At 52.9% G+C, this 21,021-nt stretch overlaps 2 protein-coding genes and 1 long non-coding RNA gene across 3 annotated transcripts; 2 read left to right on the plus strand and 1 right to left on the minus strand.

The window, feature by feature from the left end:
• The first annotated feature begins 2,916 nt into the window (after positions 1–2,916).
• Positions 2,917–11,169, plus strand: LOC310917048 (argininosuccinate lyase). Its single transcript, XM_083875008.1, has 17 exons — positions 2,917–2,965; positions 3,344–3,407; positions 4,614–4,808; positions 5,361–5,444; positions 5,729–5,785; positions 6,031–6,128; positions 6,760–6,837; positions 7,078–7,155; positions 7,298–7,350; positions 7,682–7,744; positions 7,909–8,023; positions 8,653–8,737; positions 8,897–8,956; positions 9,201–9,284; positions 9,492–9,572; positions 9,943–10,049; positions 10,942–11,169. Exons 2-17 carry the CDS (start codon positions 3,396–3,398, stop codon positions 11,090–11,092), a joined length of 1,401 nt encoding a protein of 466 aa, XP_083731134.1. The 5' UTR covers positions 2,917–2,965; positions 3,344–3,395; the 3' UTR covers positions 11,093–11,169.
• Positions 11,170–11,869: 700 nt separating this feature from the next.
• Positions 11,870–13,362, minus strand: LOC310917215. The gene is made up of 3 exons (XR_014591420.1): positions 12,864–13,362; positions 12,196–12,362; positions 11,870–11,935 (listed from the first exon to the last, which is right to left on the minus strand). It is a non-coding gene; the product is annotated as an uncharacterized lncRNA (long non-coding RNA).
• Positions 13,363–15,560: 2,198 nt separating this feature from the next.
• On the plus strand, positions 15,561–20,549 carry LOC310917049 (argininosuccinate lyase). The gene is made up of 15 exons (XM_083875009.1): positions 15,561–15,755; positions 15,895–15,978; positions 16,263–16,319; positions 16,876–16,973; positions 17,149–17,226; positions 17,471–17,548; positions 17,942–17,994; positions 18,219–18,281; positions 18,446–18,560; positions 19,195–19,279; positions 19,439–19,498; positions 19,611–19,694; positions 19,960–20,040; positions 20,133–20,239; positions 20,322–20,549. The coding sequence occupies exons 1-15, from the start codon at positions 15,609–15,611 to the stop codon at positions 20,470–20,472; spliced, it is 1,341 nt and encodes a 446-aa protein (XP_083731135.1). The 5' UTR covers positions 15,561–15,608; the 3' UTR covers positions 20,473–20,549.
• The last annotated feature ends 472 nt before the right edge of the window (positions 20,550–21,021 follow it).

Here is a 21,021-nt window from a genome sequence, read left to right on the forward strand (position 1 = left end):
CCCACTCTTTCCCCAAAATTTCACTTTCCTGAGATATTTTTTCCACCCTTTCCCCAAATTTTTACTTTCCTGACACGTTTTTTTTCCATCCTTCCCCAAAATTTCACTTTCCTGACACGTTTTTCCTGCCCCTTCCCCAAAATTTCACTTTCCTGACACGTTTTTCCAATCAGTGCTGCTTTTTACAACCCAGGACGAAGACACAAAGCTGGGACTGAAGGAGCACGACACAAACACCTCATCCAGCAGCTTTTTTTTTCCCCCTAATTGAGATACTCCTCCTAAACATTTCCCAGTGCAGACAGGAAGCCTGGTAGGCTGTAAATACAAATATGGGTCAGCTCCAGCTCCACTGACAGCAGGAAAGGGAATATCAAGAGAGACCCAACTGGGCAGGGCTGAGGTGAGAAGGTCACTTTGCCTTCCACTGCTGCCCTTTAGGTGTTAGACAGTGATGCTACACCATCCATAGGGAATGCAGACATGGGTTTTTCCAAATGTGCTTAGCATGTCAACATTTTAACCATTGTGATTGTTACCAGTAAGGCTTGGGGAGAGAGGGGCCTCAGTGTTAACTATTGAAAAGCAGGGGACTTGCTATTGACAGCAGATCTGCTGGCTATTTGTGTTCTTTGTCATGAAAGATGTTTACTGTGTTCAGCATTTCACTCAGCACCCTATGGCGTCTATTTTCTTTTTTCTTTTTTTTTTTTTTTCTTTTTTTTTTTTTTTTTTTTTTTTTTTTTCTTTTACATTCATATAATGTTAAAAACAAAGTTGGGTGGGTTTGTTTTTTGAACAAAAAAATGTCAGCACGTCAGCCGAGCTGACGGTGCGTTTGCACAGGCACGTTCAGCCCATGGAGCTGTTTTCTTTCTCCAAAATGAAAAGACAGCTAAAAAAAAAATAAAATATGATGTTTTTAAAAGAAGGTGCAGTGTAGCTGTTTCTGCCCTCCTTTTCCTTTGCAGTGCTGTTGTGAAAAGTGGATTTCCAGAGCCACCAGAGCTCCTCGGCACTGCACGCTTACAGCAAAAAGGTGAATTAGTAGGGAAAGACTCTGAATACAGAAATAAAAATAAAGTTCAGATCTTTGAGACTATTCAAATATATTTAATTAAACTTCTCTGCGCTGCAGAATTGGCAATTTGCTCTCTAGTACTTATTTTCACCTGAAAAAAGGTGGAGCTGGGAATATTGATGTAGGAATAATTTGCCATCCCCTGTGCCAGAAAGGAAAATAAATGGGAGACTTTTCCTTCAGAACTTCCTTGGTATTAAGTATGGGGTGAGGATTTTGAGGTTAATCCTTCTGTTTCAAATAAAACACTGAAAGATGATGATGATGGGAAGTGGAGAAACTTCCACACCAGAACAAATGGAGAAGGTAGTGAAGAGAATGCACTTCAGTTTGCATTAGAAAGCCTATATATGATATTTTACTATTTTATCCTCAAAAAAGTTCAACTCTCCAGCTCCCAGCATCTTTATGAAAACCTGTTTCTTCAATGCTCATCTTTAAGTTAAGGAATTTTGCTTGTATTTTGTTTTACTTCCACTCAGATTATAAAAATATTAATCTGCATTCTACATTGTTTATTACGCAGAAAACAGAGTTGCTGCCTGTTTGATCTAAAAATAAAGAGAGAATTCATCATTTCCTAGATACACACTGGGGCAGGAGCTGAGCAGAGCCAACTAATCCCTGGGAAGTTTGCTAAATCCACAGTGGCATTGCTGACAGATCCCATGGGGATGGAATATCCCCTGTCACATGTAATATCAGACACGGGGTAGCAAAAATCTTATTTACACCCATTCACTCTGGTTATAAATCCAGTGCTGAATGTCTTCACAACACATTGGCAATCTCCTGTCAAAGCCCAAAGTAAGGACAAGGACGCTCTGAAAAGGTGAAGGAGACAAGAAATGTGTAAAAATGAGGGATTTCACAAGAGGGAGGGGTAGGACTGCAAAAGGATTGAGAACTGTTTCAGTTTCCCAGTGGGAGAAGGAAAAGGGGATAAGTTGTACAAGTGACAGAACGGTAGAAAAAGAACAAGAGGGTCAGTTTAAGGGAGGAAAATCCAACAAAAAATGTGGATGAGAAATCTGGAATATATTTCCTGAGCTCTGTGAGAGGCTTGGACAATGTATGACACTGCAGGAGCTCACTTGCAAATATTCAGCTTTCTGTGGAGGGGCTGCAGAAAATGCTCTGTCTGAGGAGTTAATGAGAAATGAACTGCTGCTCTCAGAGGTCTCTTGTGCTTTACATCAGCCACTTCATTCCACTGTATTTAGGGTATGATGAGTTTAAGACAGAGGTTATTGCCATAATAACTCCAAGCCCCACAGCCACTGCCTGAGGCTCTCAGGTGATCCCACAACCTGAGGACAGCAGGGGAGCCCCAAATCTGGGGCTGCAGCCTCTTTCCAGGTGGGGTGAGCAGTTCCATCCGTGCAGAGATGGGGAAGAACAAGGGGCTCCCATCCATTGCTTGTGTTTTCTGGGGTGGCAGTGGGGACAGAGCCCTGGATCCGTTATATTTATATTATTTATATTATTTATATTTATATTATTTATATTTATATTATTTATATTTATATTTATGACAGCTCATGAGAGGCGTGTGACACAGAGCGATGGGATATTCCCAGCAAAGCATCCCAAGGGTATCCCTGCCCTGTCCCCAGCGCAGGAGCTCCGCCGGGTAAGGAGCACCACTGGAGCATCCCTCCCAACCCTCCCTCCCCAGAGCAGCCCCTGCCCCCGGGCCGAGCGCAGGGGTGGGGAGGGACACGGGGGACACGGGGGGGACCCGAGCGGGGCCGGGCCCGGGCACACCCCGCCCCGGTGGGCCGGGCCGAGCCGCCAGCCCCGAGCCGAGGGCTGTAAAAGCGGGGCAGCGGGGCCGGGGAGCAGCGAGGAGCCACAGAGCGGCCGGGGCTGCGTGCGGAGCGGGTGAGCCGTGCCCGGGCACCGGCACAGCGCCGGGAGCGGGGCGGGGAGGGATGCTCCAGGAACCGGGAGCGGGGCAGGGAGGGATGCCCGGGGAACCGGGAGCGCACCTGGAGCGATGCCCGGGGAACCGGGAGCGCACCTGGAGCGAGACGGGGAAAGATGCCCCAGTAACCAGGAGCGGTGCCAGGGAACCGGGAGCGCACCGGGAACGATGCCCCAAGAACGGGGAGCGCACCGGGAGCGGGGCAGGGAGGGATGCCCTGGGAACCGGGAGCGGGGCAGGGAGGGATGCCCGGGAACCGGGAGCGGGACGGGGAAAGGTGCCCCAGCCCCGGGGCGCGCCCCGCCGCAGCTGAGCATCCCCCCGCTGTCCCGCAGGTTTGCACCAGGTGCCAAGGTCGCTGCACAAACGAGCAAAACGTCGTCCGAAATGGCAGCCGAGGTGAGGGGGAGCTTGGCTTTGCTCCGTTTGGAGCGGGTGGGATCAGCATCCCCGGGAGGCTTTGGGAAGGGTGTCCGTGTCCACTCAGGGGTGGGGGTTAGGGGTGGTCCTGGCAGTGTTGGACTCGCTGATCTTGGAGGTCTTTTCCAACCTTAATGATTCCCTGTGTGGTTTTCCCGTGTTTTCAATGGAGAAGGGGACGGCGAACGCCTTTGCTGCAGTAATCCACCGTCCCAGCTGTGACCCTGGACACCCCTTCCCATCCCAGCCCTTCCCTCCCCCCCTGTCCCCTCTGCCCATCTCGGGCTGTCCAGCCAGGAGCTCCAAACTTTGCTCTTTTTTCCCCTCCGCGGCAGCTCCTGCGGACAAACCCGCTGGGAAGGCAGAACTCCCGCACTCCGAGCCTCCATCCCTCTCCCTCCTGCCCTTCCCTGCCCCAGCCCGAGCCTCCATCCCGCTCCCTCCTGCCCTTCCCTGCCCCAGCCCGAGCCTCCATCCCGCTCCCTCCTGCCCTTCCCTGCCCGCTGTCCATGGTAGCTCCGCCCGCCGAGCCCTTCTGGGGCTGCTTCGGGCTTTTCTCTTCCCTTTTCACCTCCCTGGAACATTTGTGCCACTGAAAGGCGCCCAGGCCTCCCTGTCTGCAGCCTGCACCTTGGCCGGTTTTATCCTAATTTTGTGCAACAACGTTGTGAGCTCCGGGAGCTGCTTCAAACGGTGACTTCAGGCACTTCATGGTCACTGGAGTGTTTAAAGTGTGTGGCTGGTGCTGGCCCACAGCTCCTTATCAGCTGAGTATTTTCTTCTAGTCTCCCTAAAAGAGTGGGATTTTTATTATTTCAAGGATCAGGGAACAGCTTTCACCATATCTCTGGCTCTTTTACCCTTTTTTTTTTTTTTTTTTTTTTTTTTTTTCTTAAAAAGAGAATTCCATGCTGGTCTTGCACCACATGGCCTGATGTTTATTTTCAGAGAGCCCTGCAGAAGTAAAATATCTTGGAGGATCCCTAAGCCAAACCTGTAACCTCAAGGGCTAAATTGTAGTGACAGTGACATGCTCCAAGTCCAGGGGTTTGCTGGTATAGACTGAATAAAACCATTCCTGAGATGGTTCCTCAGTTTTACTTTAGTAAAGGATTGAAATGGACATGAAACTGATTTTTAGGGGGTATATCCATAAATCGTGTCTCTTCCCTTCATGACTTGCAGGGGGACAAGATGATGGCAGGAAGGTTTGTGGGGAGCACAGATCCCATCATGGAGATGCTCAGTGCTTCCATTCCTGTTGATCAAAGACTCTCTGAAGTTGACATCCAGGGGAGCATGGCTTATGCCAAAGCCTTGGAGAAGGCTGGGATCCTGTCCAAAACCGAGCTGGAGAAGATCCTGAGTGGCCTGGAAAAGGTATTTCTTCTTCCCTTCACAACCTCTCGTGTGTGCTGGAATGAATCTTTCCTTACCTGGCAGCACTTTGCTGTTTCAAAGAGTGTTTTAAATGTTCTCGTGTCCTCTTCAGCCTGAGGAATCATTTCGGTGTGAAGTTAAGAACACCCTTTTCCTGCTGGGATTTTCCCTGAGGAATTCTGAGTCTTGCTGCCCGACAGGAGGCAATGCAGGGCAGGTGTAGCGGGGAAAAGGAGGCAGCAGACAAGTGCTTTTATTAAATATCTTTGGTTGTTGCTCACCCACCCTGGACAACGGTGACTCTGGGCAATGTTTTATAGGAAAAGCTTTGTGGCTGATGCTGAAGAAATCACTGACATTTAAGCTCAATCTTTCGCTGCAATGCTTAAATCCTCCATAACACTGCAGGGTTGTCGTGGATGGAGAGGTGAATCCCAGCTGTAGTGTGGAATATCAGGATGCAGTTTGCATGAGACTTCTGGGAATGACAGGGGACGCTGCTGGGGACACTCGGGCACAGCAGGGTGACTGTGATGTTTGTGCTGTTTGCAGATCTCTGAGGAATGGTCCAAGGGAGTCTTTGGTGTGATCCAGACTGATGAGGATATCCACACTGCCAACGAGCGCAGGCTGAAGGTTTGGCTCCTCTAACCCCTTGTTCTTCTACATCTCCCTGACACTCAGGGCTTGTCCCTCTGTGAAATCCCTGTGGAGCTGCTGGCACTGAACCCCCTGGGGCACAGCCAAGGGTCTCCACACCCCCCTTGGGGCTGGACAGGCACAGGAGCCAAATCTGCCCTTGCCCAGAGGATCCTCCCAGGCTCCTGGAGCTGAGTCCCCTCCAGGCAGGGGGATCTGCTGGTGTGGATTGTCCTGTTCAGAGCACAGAGATGGTGACAGAAACCTGCTCTTGTCCTCAGGAGCTGATTGGAGACGTAGCTGGGAAGTTGCACACTGGCAGGAGCAGGAATGATCAGGTATGGACAGAATCTTTGTTTTTCTCCTTCTGTATTCCTCCTCTACCTCATTTCAGGAGACCTCAGTCCAGAGTGGCCTCTGGAATTCTTCTGGAGAGCAAGAAATAGTGACATTACCACATAAATATGACCAAATGATGAGAAGAAGAGGCACCTTCCCATCACACAGGGCAAGGAGGGGTTTACCCTGCTGTCACCGTGTATGTGACACTCTTTGTGGCCTGACTGTGGCCAATCTCCCACAGGTTGTGACTGACCTGAAGCTGTTCATGAGGAATTCCCTCTCCATCATCTCCACGCACCTCCTGCAGCTCATCAAGACCCTGGTGGAACGTGCTGCCATGTGAGTCCTTGTCCACAGTCCCTGTTTTCCATAACTTTGGCCTTTTGGGGGCAGGAGACTCCTTGGTTTGTCCTTTGCCTGACCCCACTGGGCAGCAGCAGAGTCTCCTGTGCAGGGAGGTACAGCCAGGCAGTTTTGGGGACACAACAGCCTCTTTTTCTGCAGAGTTCACTTCACAGAAACTTTCCTCCTCCCTCAGAGATCCTTCCCTTCATGCCTGGCAAAGGAGTTCAGGTGGGAGGTCCACATGAGATTTTAGAAGGCACCAAACCCATTTGAAGGAGTGGGGGAAATGTTTCAGGTTTTTCTGTATGAGAAAAAGCTCAGCTGTGTCACCTCCCTGTGCAGCTCTGCTCCTCACAGCCCAAACCTGGGCTGGGCTGGGGAATCCTGGCCTGCCACTGAGGGGCTGCTGCTCCAGGCAATTTTCCAGGGAGGCTCAGGGCAGATTCACCACTCTGGAATAGCTTGACCCAGTGTACTTGGCTTGAGAGCTGACATGATGGACCAGCTTCAGCACAACAAAGGCTAAAGATGCTCAGTTTGTGACCTTGCCAGGAGCTCTGGTATGTCCCTGTCCCTGCCCTCCCTCCTGTCCCTGCTGTCACCTCTCTGTCCTTTCCCCTCGCAGAGAAATCGATGTGATCCTGCCTGGCTACACCCACCTGCAGAAAGCTCAGCCCATCCGATGGAGCCAGTTCCTGCTCAGGTGAGCCCCTGGCACCCTCTGCCCCCTGGGGGCCCTGCTCTGCTCAGGGGACAGCCAGGGCTGGTGACAATCCAGAGGGAACCTCTGCAAACTGCAGCAGGAACTCCCTGTGCCCCCTGGCTCCACTCCAACCTCATGTTTGAGGGGGGATCCCAGGCTCCAGGCATGGCAGGATAATGATTGGAAAGGGAAGAGCCATTCCCTGGTTTCATGTTCTTTCTCCCCCCTGTCCTTCCCCAGCCATGCCGTGGCTCTGACCCGGGATTCTGAGCGCCTGGGAGAGGTAAAAAAGAGGATCAATGTCTTGCCTTTGGGAAGGTAAGATCTGCTGCAGGTGTGATCACTGGGCCTTGCTTTGCTCTGCAAAGCCTTCAGGGGTGCCTTCCCTGCTTCCCAGAGCTCAGCTTTGGGTGGATATGGAAGGAGGGTTGAATGATTTCTGGTTTTCCTCCCCTGGCAGTGGAGCTCTGGCTGGGAATCCCCTGGAAATCGACAGAGAGCTGCTGCGGAGTGGTAAATGTCCCCCTGGGCCTGAGGGGCATGGGGGAGCCTGTCACACCTGGGAGGGAGGGAATGGCACCATAATGCCCCATCCTGCAGCCAGAGCCTTTCATATTCTGGGATTTTTGCTGCAGAGAGAGAGGCAGTGCCAGTGAGGTGGGAGGAAGGGAAGCCCCCCCTGCTGCACTCTGCCTGTTTGGAATCATAACAAAACCCCCACTAATTGTGTTTGTGTTCCTGGGGCTGCTCAAGGGCTCACAGTCACCTCCTCTGGGGCAGCCTGGTGCACTGAGGGTCCTGTCAGGGCCACTGTGACCTCCTGTGTCCATCCCCTTCCTTGCAGAGCTGGACTTTGCCTCCATCAGCCTGAACAGCATGGATGCCGTCAGCGAGAGGGACTTTGTGGGTGAGCACAGCCCAGCCCTCCCAGCACTGTGGGAAACACCTGACCCCTTTCCAGTTTATTTAATGAAGGGGCTGAAATCCATCACTAGGAACTAAAGCCCCAGTCAGGGTTCCCTGGGTTGTCCAAGCACCTTTTCCCCTCCTGATTTCCTGCCTTCCCTGCAGTGGAATTCCTCTCTGCTGCCACCCTGCTGATGATCCACCTCAGCAAGATGGCTGAGGACCTCATCATCTACAGCACCAGCGAGTTTGGCTTCCTCACCCTCTCTGATACCTACTGGTAGGTTTTTGGTCTCTGCTAAGGGATTCTCCTCAGCTCTCCCACCCTGGGTGAGGCAGGGGTTGGGGTCTCTCTGTGCTTGAGGTTGACCCAACATCAAGGGTTTGGCACAAAGCACCCTCAGGGTGAATATTCCTCAGCAATGGTCAATTATTTCTGATTCCCTTAACTCAACCAAGTCTGTGTTCAGCCCAGCAATTCCTGTGCAGGACCTGCTGGCAGAGAGAACTTCCTGCTGTGCTGGGAATGCTGCCAGAGCCCTTCCTTGCCTGGCTGGATTTGCAATCCCAACAGACTCTTGTCTGCAGGGTGGCACAGCCACAGCCCTCCCTCCCTCAGAGCACTTAGCCTGGCCTGTGACACCACCTCTGCAGCTGCTTGGAGGGGGAGCCTCCATTTCCCTTCTGTGTGAGAGGTGGGGACAGTGTGGCAGCTCCACACAAGGTGCAAAACCCAAAGGCTTTGCTGTGGGAAACATGAGAGACTTGGCACACTCAGCTCACTGATTTCCTGCACCCTAAACTGGAGCACAAGGAAAGGGGGTTCAGAGGCTCCTTTCAGAGGGCTGGAACAGGGATTTCAGCCAGAGGGTTTTGCTCACCAGTGCACTCCACACCCCTTCCCTGCAGCTCTGGCAGCAGCCTGATGCCTCAGAAGAAGAACCCCGACAGTCTGGAGCTGATCCGCAGCAAAGCCGGGCGAGTGTTCGGACGGGTGAGCCCCAAGAGGGAGGAGGAGGGAGAGGAAACTGCTCATATTGGGGCCGGAGAATCTCCTTTTTCCTGCCCTTTCTTTTGTAAGGAACTGTGGGTTGTGGACCTGCCCTGCTTTGCTCTGTGCCTCACTGTGTGCCTCTCCTGTTCCCCTCTGCAGTTGGCTGCAATTCTCATGGTGCTCAAAGGCCTCCCGAGCACCTACAACAAGGACCTGCAGGTAAAGCACTTGTTCCTCTCCACACCATCTCTGTGAGCAGACACAGTCATCTCCTGCTCCTGAGCTGTCCCAGCACTCCATTTCTGTGCACAGCCCCTGGAAAGGGGCTGAGGGAGGGGGTGCTGCAGGTGCCACCCTTAGTGTCACCTCTGGGATCACATCCCTGCTCTGCTGCCTGGGCTGCTCAGCCTCTTGTCCTGTATCAGGCTGGCTCAGAGCCATTTCCATCCCTGTTCCAACACAGGAGGACAAGGAGGCTGTCTTTGATGTTGTAGACACCCTGAATGCCGTGCTCCAGGTTGCCACTGGAGTGATTTCCACCCTCCAGGTAAGGATTCTCCTCATCCTCTCACTGCTCAACATCATTGTGGTGCATATCCTGTGAGTAGCACAGAGAGCAGAGCTCCAGATTGTTCCCAAATAAAAACTCTTCAGTGCCTCACCCACTCTGCTCATTTTGGCCTCTCTTAGAGCTAATGTGCCCCAGGAGGAGCTGATGAGAGATAACATCTCCCTCTGCCCCTCCTTTCTGCAGATCAACAAGGAGAACATGGAGAAGGCCCTGACCCCTGAGATCCTCTCATCTGACCTGGCTCTCTACCTGGTTCACAAAGGAGTAAGTGCCAGGGGGAGAGCTGGAGCTGGGATTGCTTTGGGTGCAGCTCAGTGAGGAGCTGGGGTGAGGCCCCTCTGTTCTGTCCTGGGTGATGAGCAGCCAACAGCCATGGAGGCTGAAAACACATCCTTTACATGCATCACAAGCAGTGCTGCCCTGGGGGACTTCATAGCAACTTACACCCAAATGACCTGATCAGAATTCATTCCTAAATCCTCCCCTCTGCCACCCCAGCACTGCCAGCTTCAGCTTGCATTGCCCTAAGGGAAAACAGGCCAGCCAAAAAAGAGTATCACATCCATTTTCCTCATGGAAAAGCAGCCCAGCTGCCTGGCCACTGACTGAGTGCCCCCTCTGCTTGGCCCTGCAGATGCCCTTCAGACAAGCCCACATTGCTGCTGGCAAGGCCGTCCACCTCGCCGACACCAAAGGCATCACCATCAACAATCTCAGCCTGGAGGACCTGAAGAGCATCAGGTTTGTGCCTCTGTTATTAAAAAACCTACCACATTTTACCAATAAGGCAGAAATTAGAAGGAAAAATGTTTAAAAGAAGAAGATTTCAGTGTAGCATTGACACAAATAGTAGCAATACTATTAAAATATACCAAATATAAATCCCAGATAGATACAACTAACACAGGAAATAATTAAAAAACTTAAGCAATTAGAGAGAGTGGCTTAGGCTCTCCCTACTTCAAGCAACTATTAAAATGCACTTTCAGTGCAATTGCAAACCTTATAACTGTAAATATATTACCACTACACTCTTAACAGATTCGCAGTACATGCTATAAAAAGTCAAATAGAGAAGAGCTCTCACCAAATTAATAAAGTCTTGGAGACCTCTCACCAAATTAATGAAGTTTTATGCTAAAGGTCCACTTACAGGCCTTACATCAGCCCATACAGCAGGTGACCTGGCTCATGATAAACCAGAAAATCAAACTGCCTCAATATGTAATGACAGCTGTTAAGGAAGCAGCCCAGAAAGCTGCTCTACAAACCCAACCTACTGGAATCCCAGAAAGAATTTACACAAAAGTAAAGCAGAAGATTATCTGAGCCATTCGCCTCTTTCATAGAGGCAGGGCAGAGCTCAGCCTTCCCAAAAGGGCTGGGCAGCACCTCAATATCCTGAATATCCAGGCTGGTCATGCTGGGGCTGAAAACACTGGAGGGGGACACCACCACCTTCATTCCACTCCATCAGCACACGGAGCTGTTGGGAGGGGCTGGGAGGCAGGAAACCCCCAGAGGGAGCCGCTCTGTGTCCCCTTGATGCTGATCCCAGCAGAAGGGCAGGAGGCTGCTCTGGGGCAGGGGGAGCGCAGCCCAGCCCCCGGTGAGAGCCGTGCCGTGCCCGCAGCCCCCTGTTCGGCAGCGATGTGGCTCAGGTGTTCAGCGTGGGCAGCAGCGTGGAGCAGTACACGGCCCCGGGCGGCACCGCCAAGAGCAGCGTCTCCGCCCAGATCGAGCAGCTGCGGGAGCTGCTCAAGAGGCTCAAGGAACAGGCTTAGAGTGTGGGGAGAGATCCCGTGCCTGCAGCGTTGTGCCTGGAGTGAATAAACACCGGGGTGTCTGTGGTTCACTGACATCCTGCTCCTGACTCTTCATTCTCCGAGGTGGGAAGGGGGTGTGGGCTCCTCCTCCCGGTGTTGTGGTTTGAAAGCAAAACGAATGAGAGGCTCCAAGTCAGAGATATAATTTAATAAGAAGAAAGGTAAAAAGGTAAAAGTAAAATAAAATAAATGCAATAACACAAAGGATCACTGACAGAGTCAGAACACACCCTGAGCAGGGTGGTGGGAGCAGTCCAGGTGAGGGGCTCTTCCTGAAGCAGTGATCCCACAGAAAGGTCTGGGAGCTCTGCTCCTCTGGGAATCCAGTGGGTAAGTGCCCTTGCACTGTCCCACATACCAGCTTATATCCAGGTGGGAATGCTTGGCTCCTCCCCCTGGGCGGAGCATCTCCCAATGGGATGAGGAGTGTGAAGTGGGTCCTTGATGGCCCATTAAACAGAGATAACCCCTGGAGGGAGTTCCCTGTGACTCATGGGCCAGGCGTTAATGGGCCATGAGCAGAAGACACCCCAAAGGCCATTAGCAGAAGAGGCAGGGGGCTTGGGAAAACACTGCCCCACCTGGTTTCAACAGTTCATGAAGATGGTGATAGAATAAATACTTTGTGTACATCCTACACTGCAGCCCAGGACACCCGGGTGTGTCTTGCAGGGGAGGTTGGGGTTGTCCCTTTTTAGTCAGCAGTTCCTTTCCCATCCCCAGCCTCGCAGAGCCGGGTTTTGCTCAGCCCCCTGGCCCCGTGCTGAGGCAGCAGCGCGGTGTTGACTCAGAGCTGCAGGTCTGGAACAGAAATGACAAAGGTGTTGCCTCACCGAGTTCAGGGCGAGGGCTGCAGCACAGGCAGGACAAACTGCCAGCAGCTCAATCTCCAGCCTGAGTCCCCCAGGAGCCACAGAGTACTTGCACCTTTGTGCTTTAAACACGTGGAAAAAGGATCAGCAACAGCAAAATTCCCTTTTTCTCACCACTACCAATCTCTACTTATTCTGGCCCTAAAACAAATCCATTCTCTTGGCATTTAAAGAGCACATTTCAATTACCTTTCCACAAGCCTCCTTTGTGTTTGCTCCCCTCCTTCCTGCCGTGCTCCTGTTTTGGCCCATGTCTCACTCTCCAGACTGGTCACTGTGGCCAGGAAATCACTTTTCACACTCAGCTGCCAGGCTGAAGGGACAGCAAAGCCACAGGTGCCACCAACACTCGACACCTGCAGAGTCAGAAGGACAGAGATTTTCTCATCTCCCCCTCACAATTCTTTTTCCTCCCATAAGTTTTCTTGATCCATGCCACTCCCCTTATTTTTCCTATTTGTATGTTGTGGTTCCTGCTCTTCAGATCCTCAGCTGAGCAGATTTTCTCTTTTCCCAGCAGCAGAAGTGTGGCCTTGTCCCTCATGGCCAGTGCTGGGTGACAAAACGAAAGGAAAAGGGAGGCAGCAGATTGCCACATTTTAGTTTCTTACATAAATAAGTAATTTATAGTGACTGGTACTTCCCACCCACCCACCCTTTTCTTCAAATTGTGAAATATTTGAGATTGGAGCTGCACAAACATTACAGAGTGCGGTCCACGGTGTCTTCAGACTTTCACCATCACCCTCCTCTGACTCACTGGGGTTTGGGGTTTGGTCTCAAAGCCCTGCTCATTACAGGAATTCACTTGGGCTGGTTATCAGCTGGGTCATTCTGGGTGTAAATCCTGTGCTCACCTTCCTTCCAAACCCTCGGCAACCTCCCGGAGTTTGGCCACCCATAAAGGATGAATATAAAAAAAAAAAAGGAAGCATTAAAAGTGAGAGATTGAAGAAGAAGGAATCTGGAAACAAAACGGTTCAAAGGTTTTTGTCAGTGCAGACAGTGTGATGGTCTGTCCACCCTCGAGTCTGGAAGAGAAAAGAGAAAAAGAAACAATCCTGAGTGGAAATGTTTGAGAAGCAGGGAATTCATTGGCGGCGACACAGAGAGTCTCAGCTTTGTTCTGGATGGACACCGGGGGCACCACACTGGACACCGGCAGTGAAAGGGCCTTGTGTGTCCGTCCGGAGGCAGCGGGATGTCACTGGGCTGTCCTGCTGCTCCAGACACCTGGATTCTGTCCTTTCCCGGCCGGATCGCGGCACCGGGGCTGGTTACGGGGCAGCGAACTGCGAAAGGGGACAGGAAAACGGGGATGTCGCTCCCGAGGGCGCTGGGAGGCACAGGGACAGCCGGGACACTGCACAGGGACAGCGGGGACACTGCACAGGGACAGCCGGGCACTGCACAGGGACAGCCGGGACACTGCACAGGGACAGCCGGGACACTGCACAGGGACAGCGGGGACACGGCACAGGGACAGCCGGGACACTGCAGGGCACAGGGACAGCGGGGACACTGCACAGGGACAGCGGGGACACTGCACAGGGACAGCCGGGACACGGCACAGGGACAGCCGGGGCAGTGCCCGGCACGGCCAGAGCGGGGCTGGCCCGGGAAATCCCCGCCCCGGGGAGGGACGGGCTGGGGGACCGCCGGGACCGGGAGCGGGGGCGGGACAGGAGCCGGGACAGGAGCCGGGACCGGGAGCGGGGCCGGGTTTGGAGCTGGGACCTGGAGTGGAGCTGGGATCGGGATCGGAGCTGGGATCAGGCTCGGAACCGGAGCTGGGATTGGGATCTGGGCCAGGATTGCAGCAGGGACGGCACCGGGTTTGGAGCTGGCATCGGGACCGGAGCTGAGATCAGGACTGTGAGCAGGACCAGGACCAGGACCGTGCCCGGAGCCTCCCCGCAGTGTCCCCGGCCCCCGGTGTCCCAGCCCCCGGTGTCCCAGCCCCCGGTGTCCCAGCCCCCGGTGTCCCGGAGCGATGGCAGCCGCCGCCGAGGTGAGTGGGCGCCCTTTGTCCCCGGGGGTGTCCGGGGGGCTCGGCCGGGCGGGGCTGTCCCGGAGCTCCGTGTTCCTGCCCCTGTCCCTGGAAAGGCCGATCGTGCTCGGGCACTTCCCGCCCGTGTGTAAACACCGCTCGGCACAAAAGCCGCGTTTTCTGTTTCCTCCCTGCCGAGGCTGGGCCGGGCACCGGGGAGTTCATTCCTGCTCCTCCCTCCAGGCATTGCCAGGCTGCACGGCCGCGGTGCAAACAGTCCTGGAGATGCCTCAAATGAATTTTTCAGCTTTGATTTCCCGGTTGGAAATCTGTGTGTTGCAAGGTTTCTGCTGGCGTGTTTCTGACTTTGATGGGAAGCTTTAAATACTGAAGTTACACCCGGGTGCTCCTGATCCCCAGCCGAGTGCTGAGCCTTTGGAATGGCCTTTAATTCATCATTAACTTTGTTCCTGAGAGCATCAAATGAGTGCCGAGGAGCTCTAACACTTCTTTTTTCAATTGTGATTCCCCTCTCTGCCTTCCCCACACCCTCACCTCTGCAGGCTCCCTCCTGTTGTCCTTTCAGCCGCAGGGACATGGGAACAGTCACCAGGGAAAACATTTCTGAGTGTTTTGTCTGGCTGGTAAAGCCCTGGCACAGATCAGCTCCCAGCCAGCCCTGCCAGCTCCTTGCTGTCCATAGTGGTTATAGAGACCAGCAGGAGAAGGAACTTGCCAGTGGTGATTAAAAAATCGAGTAGATTAGTAATTATCCACTGTTTAGTGCCCTCCAATTCCTTTTTGTGCCTGGCACCACTGGAGAGTTGCTTTTGAAATCTTGGGTAAATTAATTGTCTCTGCCCAGGTAAAATTCTTACCCACTTCAGTGCAAGTCTGGCAGGACTAAAACTCCTTGGGCTGCCCAAGCTGGGCAAGGAAAAAGCTCCTCAGCAGGTGACACAGCTCAGGTGAGGCCACCCAGAGTGTGAATCAGAGCTGGAGAAGCTCCACACAGCTCACAGCCTGCTCTGGGGCACAGCTGGAGCCCCTGCTCACTGCCTGACACATTCCAGGGCTGAGGTCACCACAGGAATCCTGGTTTGGATGGAAAACTTTTGTTTCTGTGCTGGCCCACAGCTCTGTCAGTCAGAGAAGGGTCTGTTTAAGCACAAAAAGGATTTTGAGGATATTAATTTCACTCTAATCCCACTGACTGCTTAGTTTCTCCTCCCTTTACACGGCCTCAAAACAGAAATCTGTGCTGGTCTTGCATCTTCCCCTGATAATTAATTTCAAGGACTCCCAGCAGAGTCCTGCAGAGGCAAAATACCTTGGAGGGTTCCTGGGCCAGGCCTCGGAGCTCAGGGGTAACTAACACTGACAGTGATGAGTTCTCCAGCTCTTCAACCACTTGCCAGAGGTCCTGGAGTCCAGGGGACTTTCTGTCACACTGAAAGGAGCTGAGATCTCTCTGTATCAGATAAATGGATCACTGGATGTTATTTACTGCACAGGACTTAACTGAATTCATCAGGCCTCTTTAATTTGCTGTTTTCTCTCTCAGGGGAATAAACTTTGGGGAGGAAGGTTCAGAGGGAGCACAGATCCCATCATGGAGATGCTCAATGCTTCCATTAGCTATGACCAGAGACTGTCTGAGGTGGATATCCAGGGGAGCATGGCTTATGCCAAAGCCTTGGAGAAGGCTGGGATCCTGTCCAAAACTGAGCTGGAGAAGATCCTGGGTGGCCTGGAAAAGGTATTTCTTCTTTCCTTCAAAAACTGTCAGGTGAATGAACAGCTCCTGACCTGAGATTTGATAATTTAATAAATTTAATGATTAATCCTCCCTGGATTTAATAACTCCTGTGGCTGACTGGTGTTTGTGCTGTTTGCAGATCTCTGAGGAATGGTCCAAGGGAGTCTTTGTGCTGAAACAAAGTGATGAGGATATCCACACTGCCAACGAGCGCAGGCTGAAGGTTTGGCCCCTCCAGCCTCTTGTTCCTGCTCCTCTGCCTGACATTCAGGGCTTGTCCCTCTATGAAATCCCTGTGGAGCTGCTGGCACTGAACCCCCTGGGGCACAGCCAAGGGTCTCCACACCCCCTTTGGGGCTGGACAGGCACAGGAGCCAAATCTGCCCTTGCCCAGAGGATCCTCCCAGGCTCCTGGAGCTGAGTCCCCTCCAGGCAGGGGGATCTGCTGGTGTGGATTGTCCTGTTCAGAGCACAGAGATGGTGACAGAAACCTGCTCTTGTTCTCAGGAGCTGATTGGAGACGTAGCTGGGAAGTTGCACACTGGCAGGAGCAGGAATGATCAGGTATGGACAGAATCTTTGTTTTTCTCCTTCTGTATTTCTCCACCTCAGTTCCTGAATTTAATATTTATATGCCGTTTCTCTCCTTCCCTGACACACTCCAGCCTGTATTCCCTTTAAATTAATGATGGCTTTAAACTAATGATGCTGCAGTGACTCGTCCACCCAGGGGAGTGGGATTTGCAGAGCTGCATCCTGGGGGTAAAAGGCCACAAAATTCCACTGATATCTCTGAAAGCCTCCAGAACCCCTGACTCTGCTGTCTGGGTACACACATCTTTCAGGGGCTGTCTTCCTCAGGATGATCAGCTTGTGTTGGCTGGGAATTTTCTGTTTCCACGTTGGCAATATCTGACAAATTCACGGAAAATAACAGATTTTGTTTCTGTCCCTAGAAAGCACCAGCAGCTTTCAAAAATCAGTGACCAGGGATGCATCCTAAGGGAAGATTTCCCTTCCCATCACACAGAACCAGGAGGGAAGAATGGTGCCAGGGGGTTCTGCTGGGCAATATTTGCTCTCTGAATCTGTCCCGTTGTGCTTGGCCAATGTCCCACAGGTTGTGACTGACCTGAAGCTGTTCATGAGGAATTCCCTCTCCATCATCTCCACGCACCTTCTGCGGCTCATCGAGACCCTGGTGGAACGTGCTGCCATGTGAGTCCTTGTCCACAGTCCCTGTTTTCCATAACTTTGGCCTTTTGGGGGCAGGAGACTCCTTGGCTTGTTGTGAGATCATGCAGCTGCAGGATGTCCTGTGCAGGGAGTTACAGAGCTGTCCCTGCCCTCCCTCCTGTCCCTGCTGTCACTTCTCTGTCCTTTCCCCTCGCAGAGAAATCGATGTGGTCCTGCCTGGCTACACCCACCTGCAGAAAGCTCAGCCCATCCGATGGAGCCAGTTCCTGCTCAGGTGAGCCCCTGGCACCCTCTGCCCCCTGGGGGCCCTGCTCTGCTCAGGGGACAGCCAGGGCTGGTGACAATCCAGAGGGAACCTCTGCAAACTGCAACAGGAACTCCGTGTGGCTCTGGCCAGCTGGGAATCCAAGCATGGGTTGGGCAACTCCCTGTTCTCCATCCTTTGGCCATTCTCACCTCCTGGAGTGGGAGATTTTCCAGCCTCATCTCCCTGTTCCATCTCTCCTGTCTTTCCCCAGCCATGCCGTGGCTCTGACCCGGGATTCTGAGCGCCTGGGAGAGGTGAAGAGGAGGATCAATGTGTTGCCTTTGGGAAGGTAAAGTTTATTTTTTATTGTGATCCTCAGCCCTCGCTTTGCTCTGAGATAAAGGCAAGAGGCAGATCTGTCCATCTCCTGAGCCACTGGGGTTTCTGTTCCATAGACACCTCAATTCCCTCTCCGCAGACTCTGACCAGAGAAATATTTTTCTATTCCTTCTTGAAAATCAAGGATCACAAGGATTCCATTAAGCAACTCTTCCTATGTGGGAGAGAAATTCTGGTTTAGTCCAGAGTTCAGAGTTTGATGAGCCTCAGACCACACTGTGACATCAAAGTGAATGGGGGTAGGGGAATCTTCAGAGAGGTGTCTGGTATCACTAGAGCTCAGTTTTGGTCAGATCTCAGTTTGGATACCACGTGTGACTTCTGGTTCTTTCTCCCCTGGCAGTGGAGCTCTGGCTGGAAACCCCCTGGGAATCGATAGAGAGCTGCTGTGCAGTGGTAAATGTCTCCCTGGGACTGAGGAACAGGACTACTCATAATATCTGGGATTTTGGGAAGCATCAGTGGATTGCCCTGATGTTATTTGGGATGTGTTATAGAACTTTAACAAGGGGGTGGAGGGTCATGAATAGATAAAAAGTCACCTCCTCTGGGACAGCCTGGTGCACTGAGGGTCCTGTCAGGGCCACTGTGACCTCCTGTGTCCATCCCCTTCCTTGCAGAGCTGGACTTTGCCTCCATCAGCCTGAACAGCATGGATGCCGTCAGCGAGAGGGACTTTGTGGGTGAGCACAGCCCAGCCCTCCCAGCACTGTGGGAAACACCTGACCCCTTTCCAGTTTATTTAATGAAGGGGCTGAAATCCATCACTGGGAAGTAAAGCCCCAGTCAGGGCTCCCTGGGTTGTCCAAGCATCTTTTCCCCTCCTGATTTCCTGCCTTCCCTGCAGTGGAATTCCTCTCTGCTGCCACCCTGCTGATGATCCACCTCAGCAAGATGGCTGAGGACCTCATCATCTACAGCACCAGCGAGTTTGGCTTCCTCACCCTCTCTGATGCCTATAGGTAGGTCTCAGCTCAGGGCTGAGAGCTCCTCCCTCAGCCCCTCCCCAGCTCTCCCACCCTGGGTGAGGCAGGGGTTGGGGTCTCTCTGTGCTTGAGGCTGACCCAACATCAAGGGTTTGGCACAAAGCACCCTCAGGGTGAATATTCCTCAGCAATGGTCAATTATTTGTCATTCTGGTAACTTAACCAAGTTTGCATTCACCAGCAGCTCCTGTGCAGGAACTGCTGGCAGAGGGAACTTCCTGCTGTGCTGGGAATGCTGCCAGAGCCCTTCCTTGCCTGGCTGGGTTTGCAATCCCAACAGACTCTTGTCTGCAGGGTGGCACAGCCACAGCCTCTCCTTCCATGAAGTCACACTGACACTTAGTCTGACCTGCTGATACCACCCTGGGGGAGCCTGGAGCAGGAGCCCCCTTTATTAAAATTTCTCTTTGAGAGGTGGGACTGTGTGACAGCTCCAGGCAAGATACAGATCCCAAGAGCAACTCAGTCAGTTCAGTGATTTCCTACGCCCTGAACGGGACTACAGTGAAGAGGGTCCTGCACGTTGCATTTGGAGGGCTGGGTCAGTGATGATGTGTGTGTGTGGATGAGGGTTTTGCTCACCAGTGCACTCCACTCATGTCCCACCCAGCACTGGCAGCAGCCTGATGCCTCAGAAGAAGAACCCCGACAGTCTGGAGCTGATCCGCAGCAAAGCCGGGCGAGTGTTCGGACGGGTGAGCCCCAAGAGGGAGGAGGAGGGAGAGGAAACTGCTCATATTGGGGCCGGAGAATTTCCTTTTTCTTGCCTTTTATTTTGTAAAGAGCTGTGGGTTGTGGGCCTGCCCTGCTTTGCTCTGTGCCTCACTCTGTGCCTCTCCTGTTCCCCTCTGCAGTTGGCTGCAATTCTCATGGTGCTCAAAGGCCTCCCGAGCACCTACAACAAGGACCTGCAGGTAAAGCACTTGTTCCTCTCCACACCATCTCTCCTGCTGGCTGGAGGAGTCAGGAGAGCTCAGCCTGGGGGGTTTTTGGCTCAGAGCCATTTCCATCCCTGTTCCAACACAGGAGGACAAGGAGGCTGTCTTTGATGTTGTAGACACCCTGAATGCCGTGCTCCAGGTTGCCACTGGAGTGATTTCCACGCTCCAGGTAAGGATTCTCCTCATCCTCTCACTGCTCAACATCATCATGGTGCATATTCTGTGAGTAACCCAGGGGCCAGGGGTCCAGACTGCTCCTAAAATGAAAACTCTTCAGTGCTCACCCACGCTGCTCATTTTGGTCCCCTCTGCCAGCTGCTCAAGGGGATCAGAGCAGCCTTTTAGAGCTCCAGATGAATTCCCCTCACCCTGAGCACTCCGCTGCCCCAAGGAGGAGCTGATGGTAACGTGTCCCTGGGCTCCTCCTCCTGCAGATCCACAAGGAGAACATGGAGAGGGCGCTGAGCCCGGAGATGTTGGCTACTGACCTGGCTCTGTACCTGGTTCGGAAGGGAGTAAGTGCCAGGGGAGAGCTGGAGCTGGGGTTTGTGTGGCTGCAGAGGAGCTGAGCTGAGCCCCCTCTCTCTGTCCCCTTCCCCCCCCGCAGATGCCCTTCAGACAAGCCCATGTGGCCTCTGGCAAGGCCGTCCAGCTGGCCGAGAGCAAAGGCATCGCCATCAACCATCTCAGCCTGGAGGAGCTGCACAGCATCAGGTTTGCACCTCCGCTATTGCCACTCCCCGAATCACCCGGCGGGGCCGCCCAGCCCCCGGTGAGAGCCGTGCCGTGCCCGCAGCCCCCTGTTCGGCAGCGATGTGGCTCAGGTGTTCAGCGCGGGCAGCAGCGTGGAGCAGTACACGGCCGCGGGCGGCACCGCCAAGAGCAGCGTCTCCGCCCAGATCGAGCAGCTGCGGGAGCTGCTCAAGAGGCTCAAGGAACAGGCTTAGAGTGTGGGGAGAGATCCCGTGCCTGCAGCGTTGTGCCTGGAGTGAATAAACACCGGGGTGTCTGTGGTTCACTGACATCCTGCTCCTGACTCTTCATTCTCCGAGGTGGGAAGGGGGCTCACCCTCCTCTCCCCCCCAGCGCCCTTTCTGCCGTGTCAAATAACCATTCACCTTCACACTTCAAAAAGCCGCTCTGAAAATAAATAGAAGTAAGCAAGCAGGCAATAAAACAACCAAAAGTAAGCGACAATAACAAACCTAAGCTGAGTTTAGGCTGGTGTTGTGGTTTGAAAGCAAAATGAATGAGAGGCTCCAAGTCAGAGATATAATTTAATAAGAAGAAAGGTAAAAAGGTAAAAGTAAAATAAATACAATAACACAAAGGATCACTGACAGAGTCAGAACACACCCTGAGCAGGGTGGTGGGAGCAGTCCAGGTGAGGGGCTCTTCCTGAAGCAGTGATCCCACAGAAAGGTCTGGGAGCTCTGCTCCTCTGGGAATCCAGTGGGTAAGTACCCTTGCACTGTCCCACATACCAGCTTATATCC

The sequence above is a fragment of the Zosterops lateralis genome (genome assembly GCF_965231275.1).
Source record: "Zosterops lateralis genome assembly, chromosome: 19".
Taxonomy (NCBI): domain Eukaryota; kingdom Metazoa; phylum Chordata; class Aves; order Passeriformes; family Zosteropidae; genus Zosterops; species Zosterops lateralis.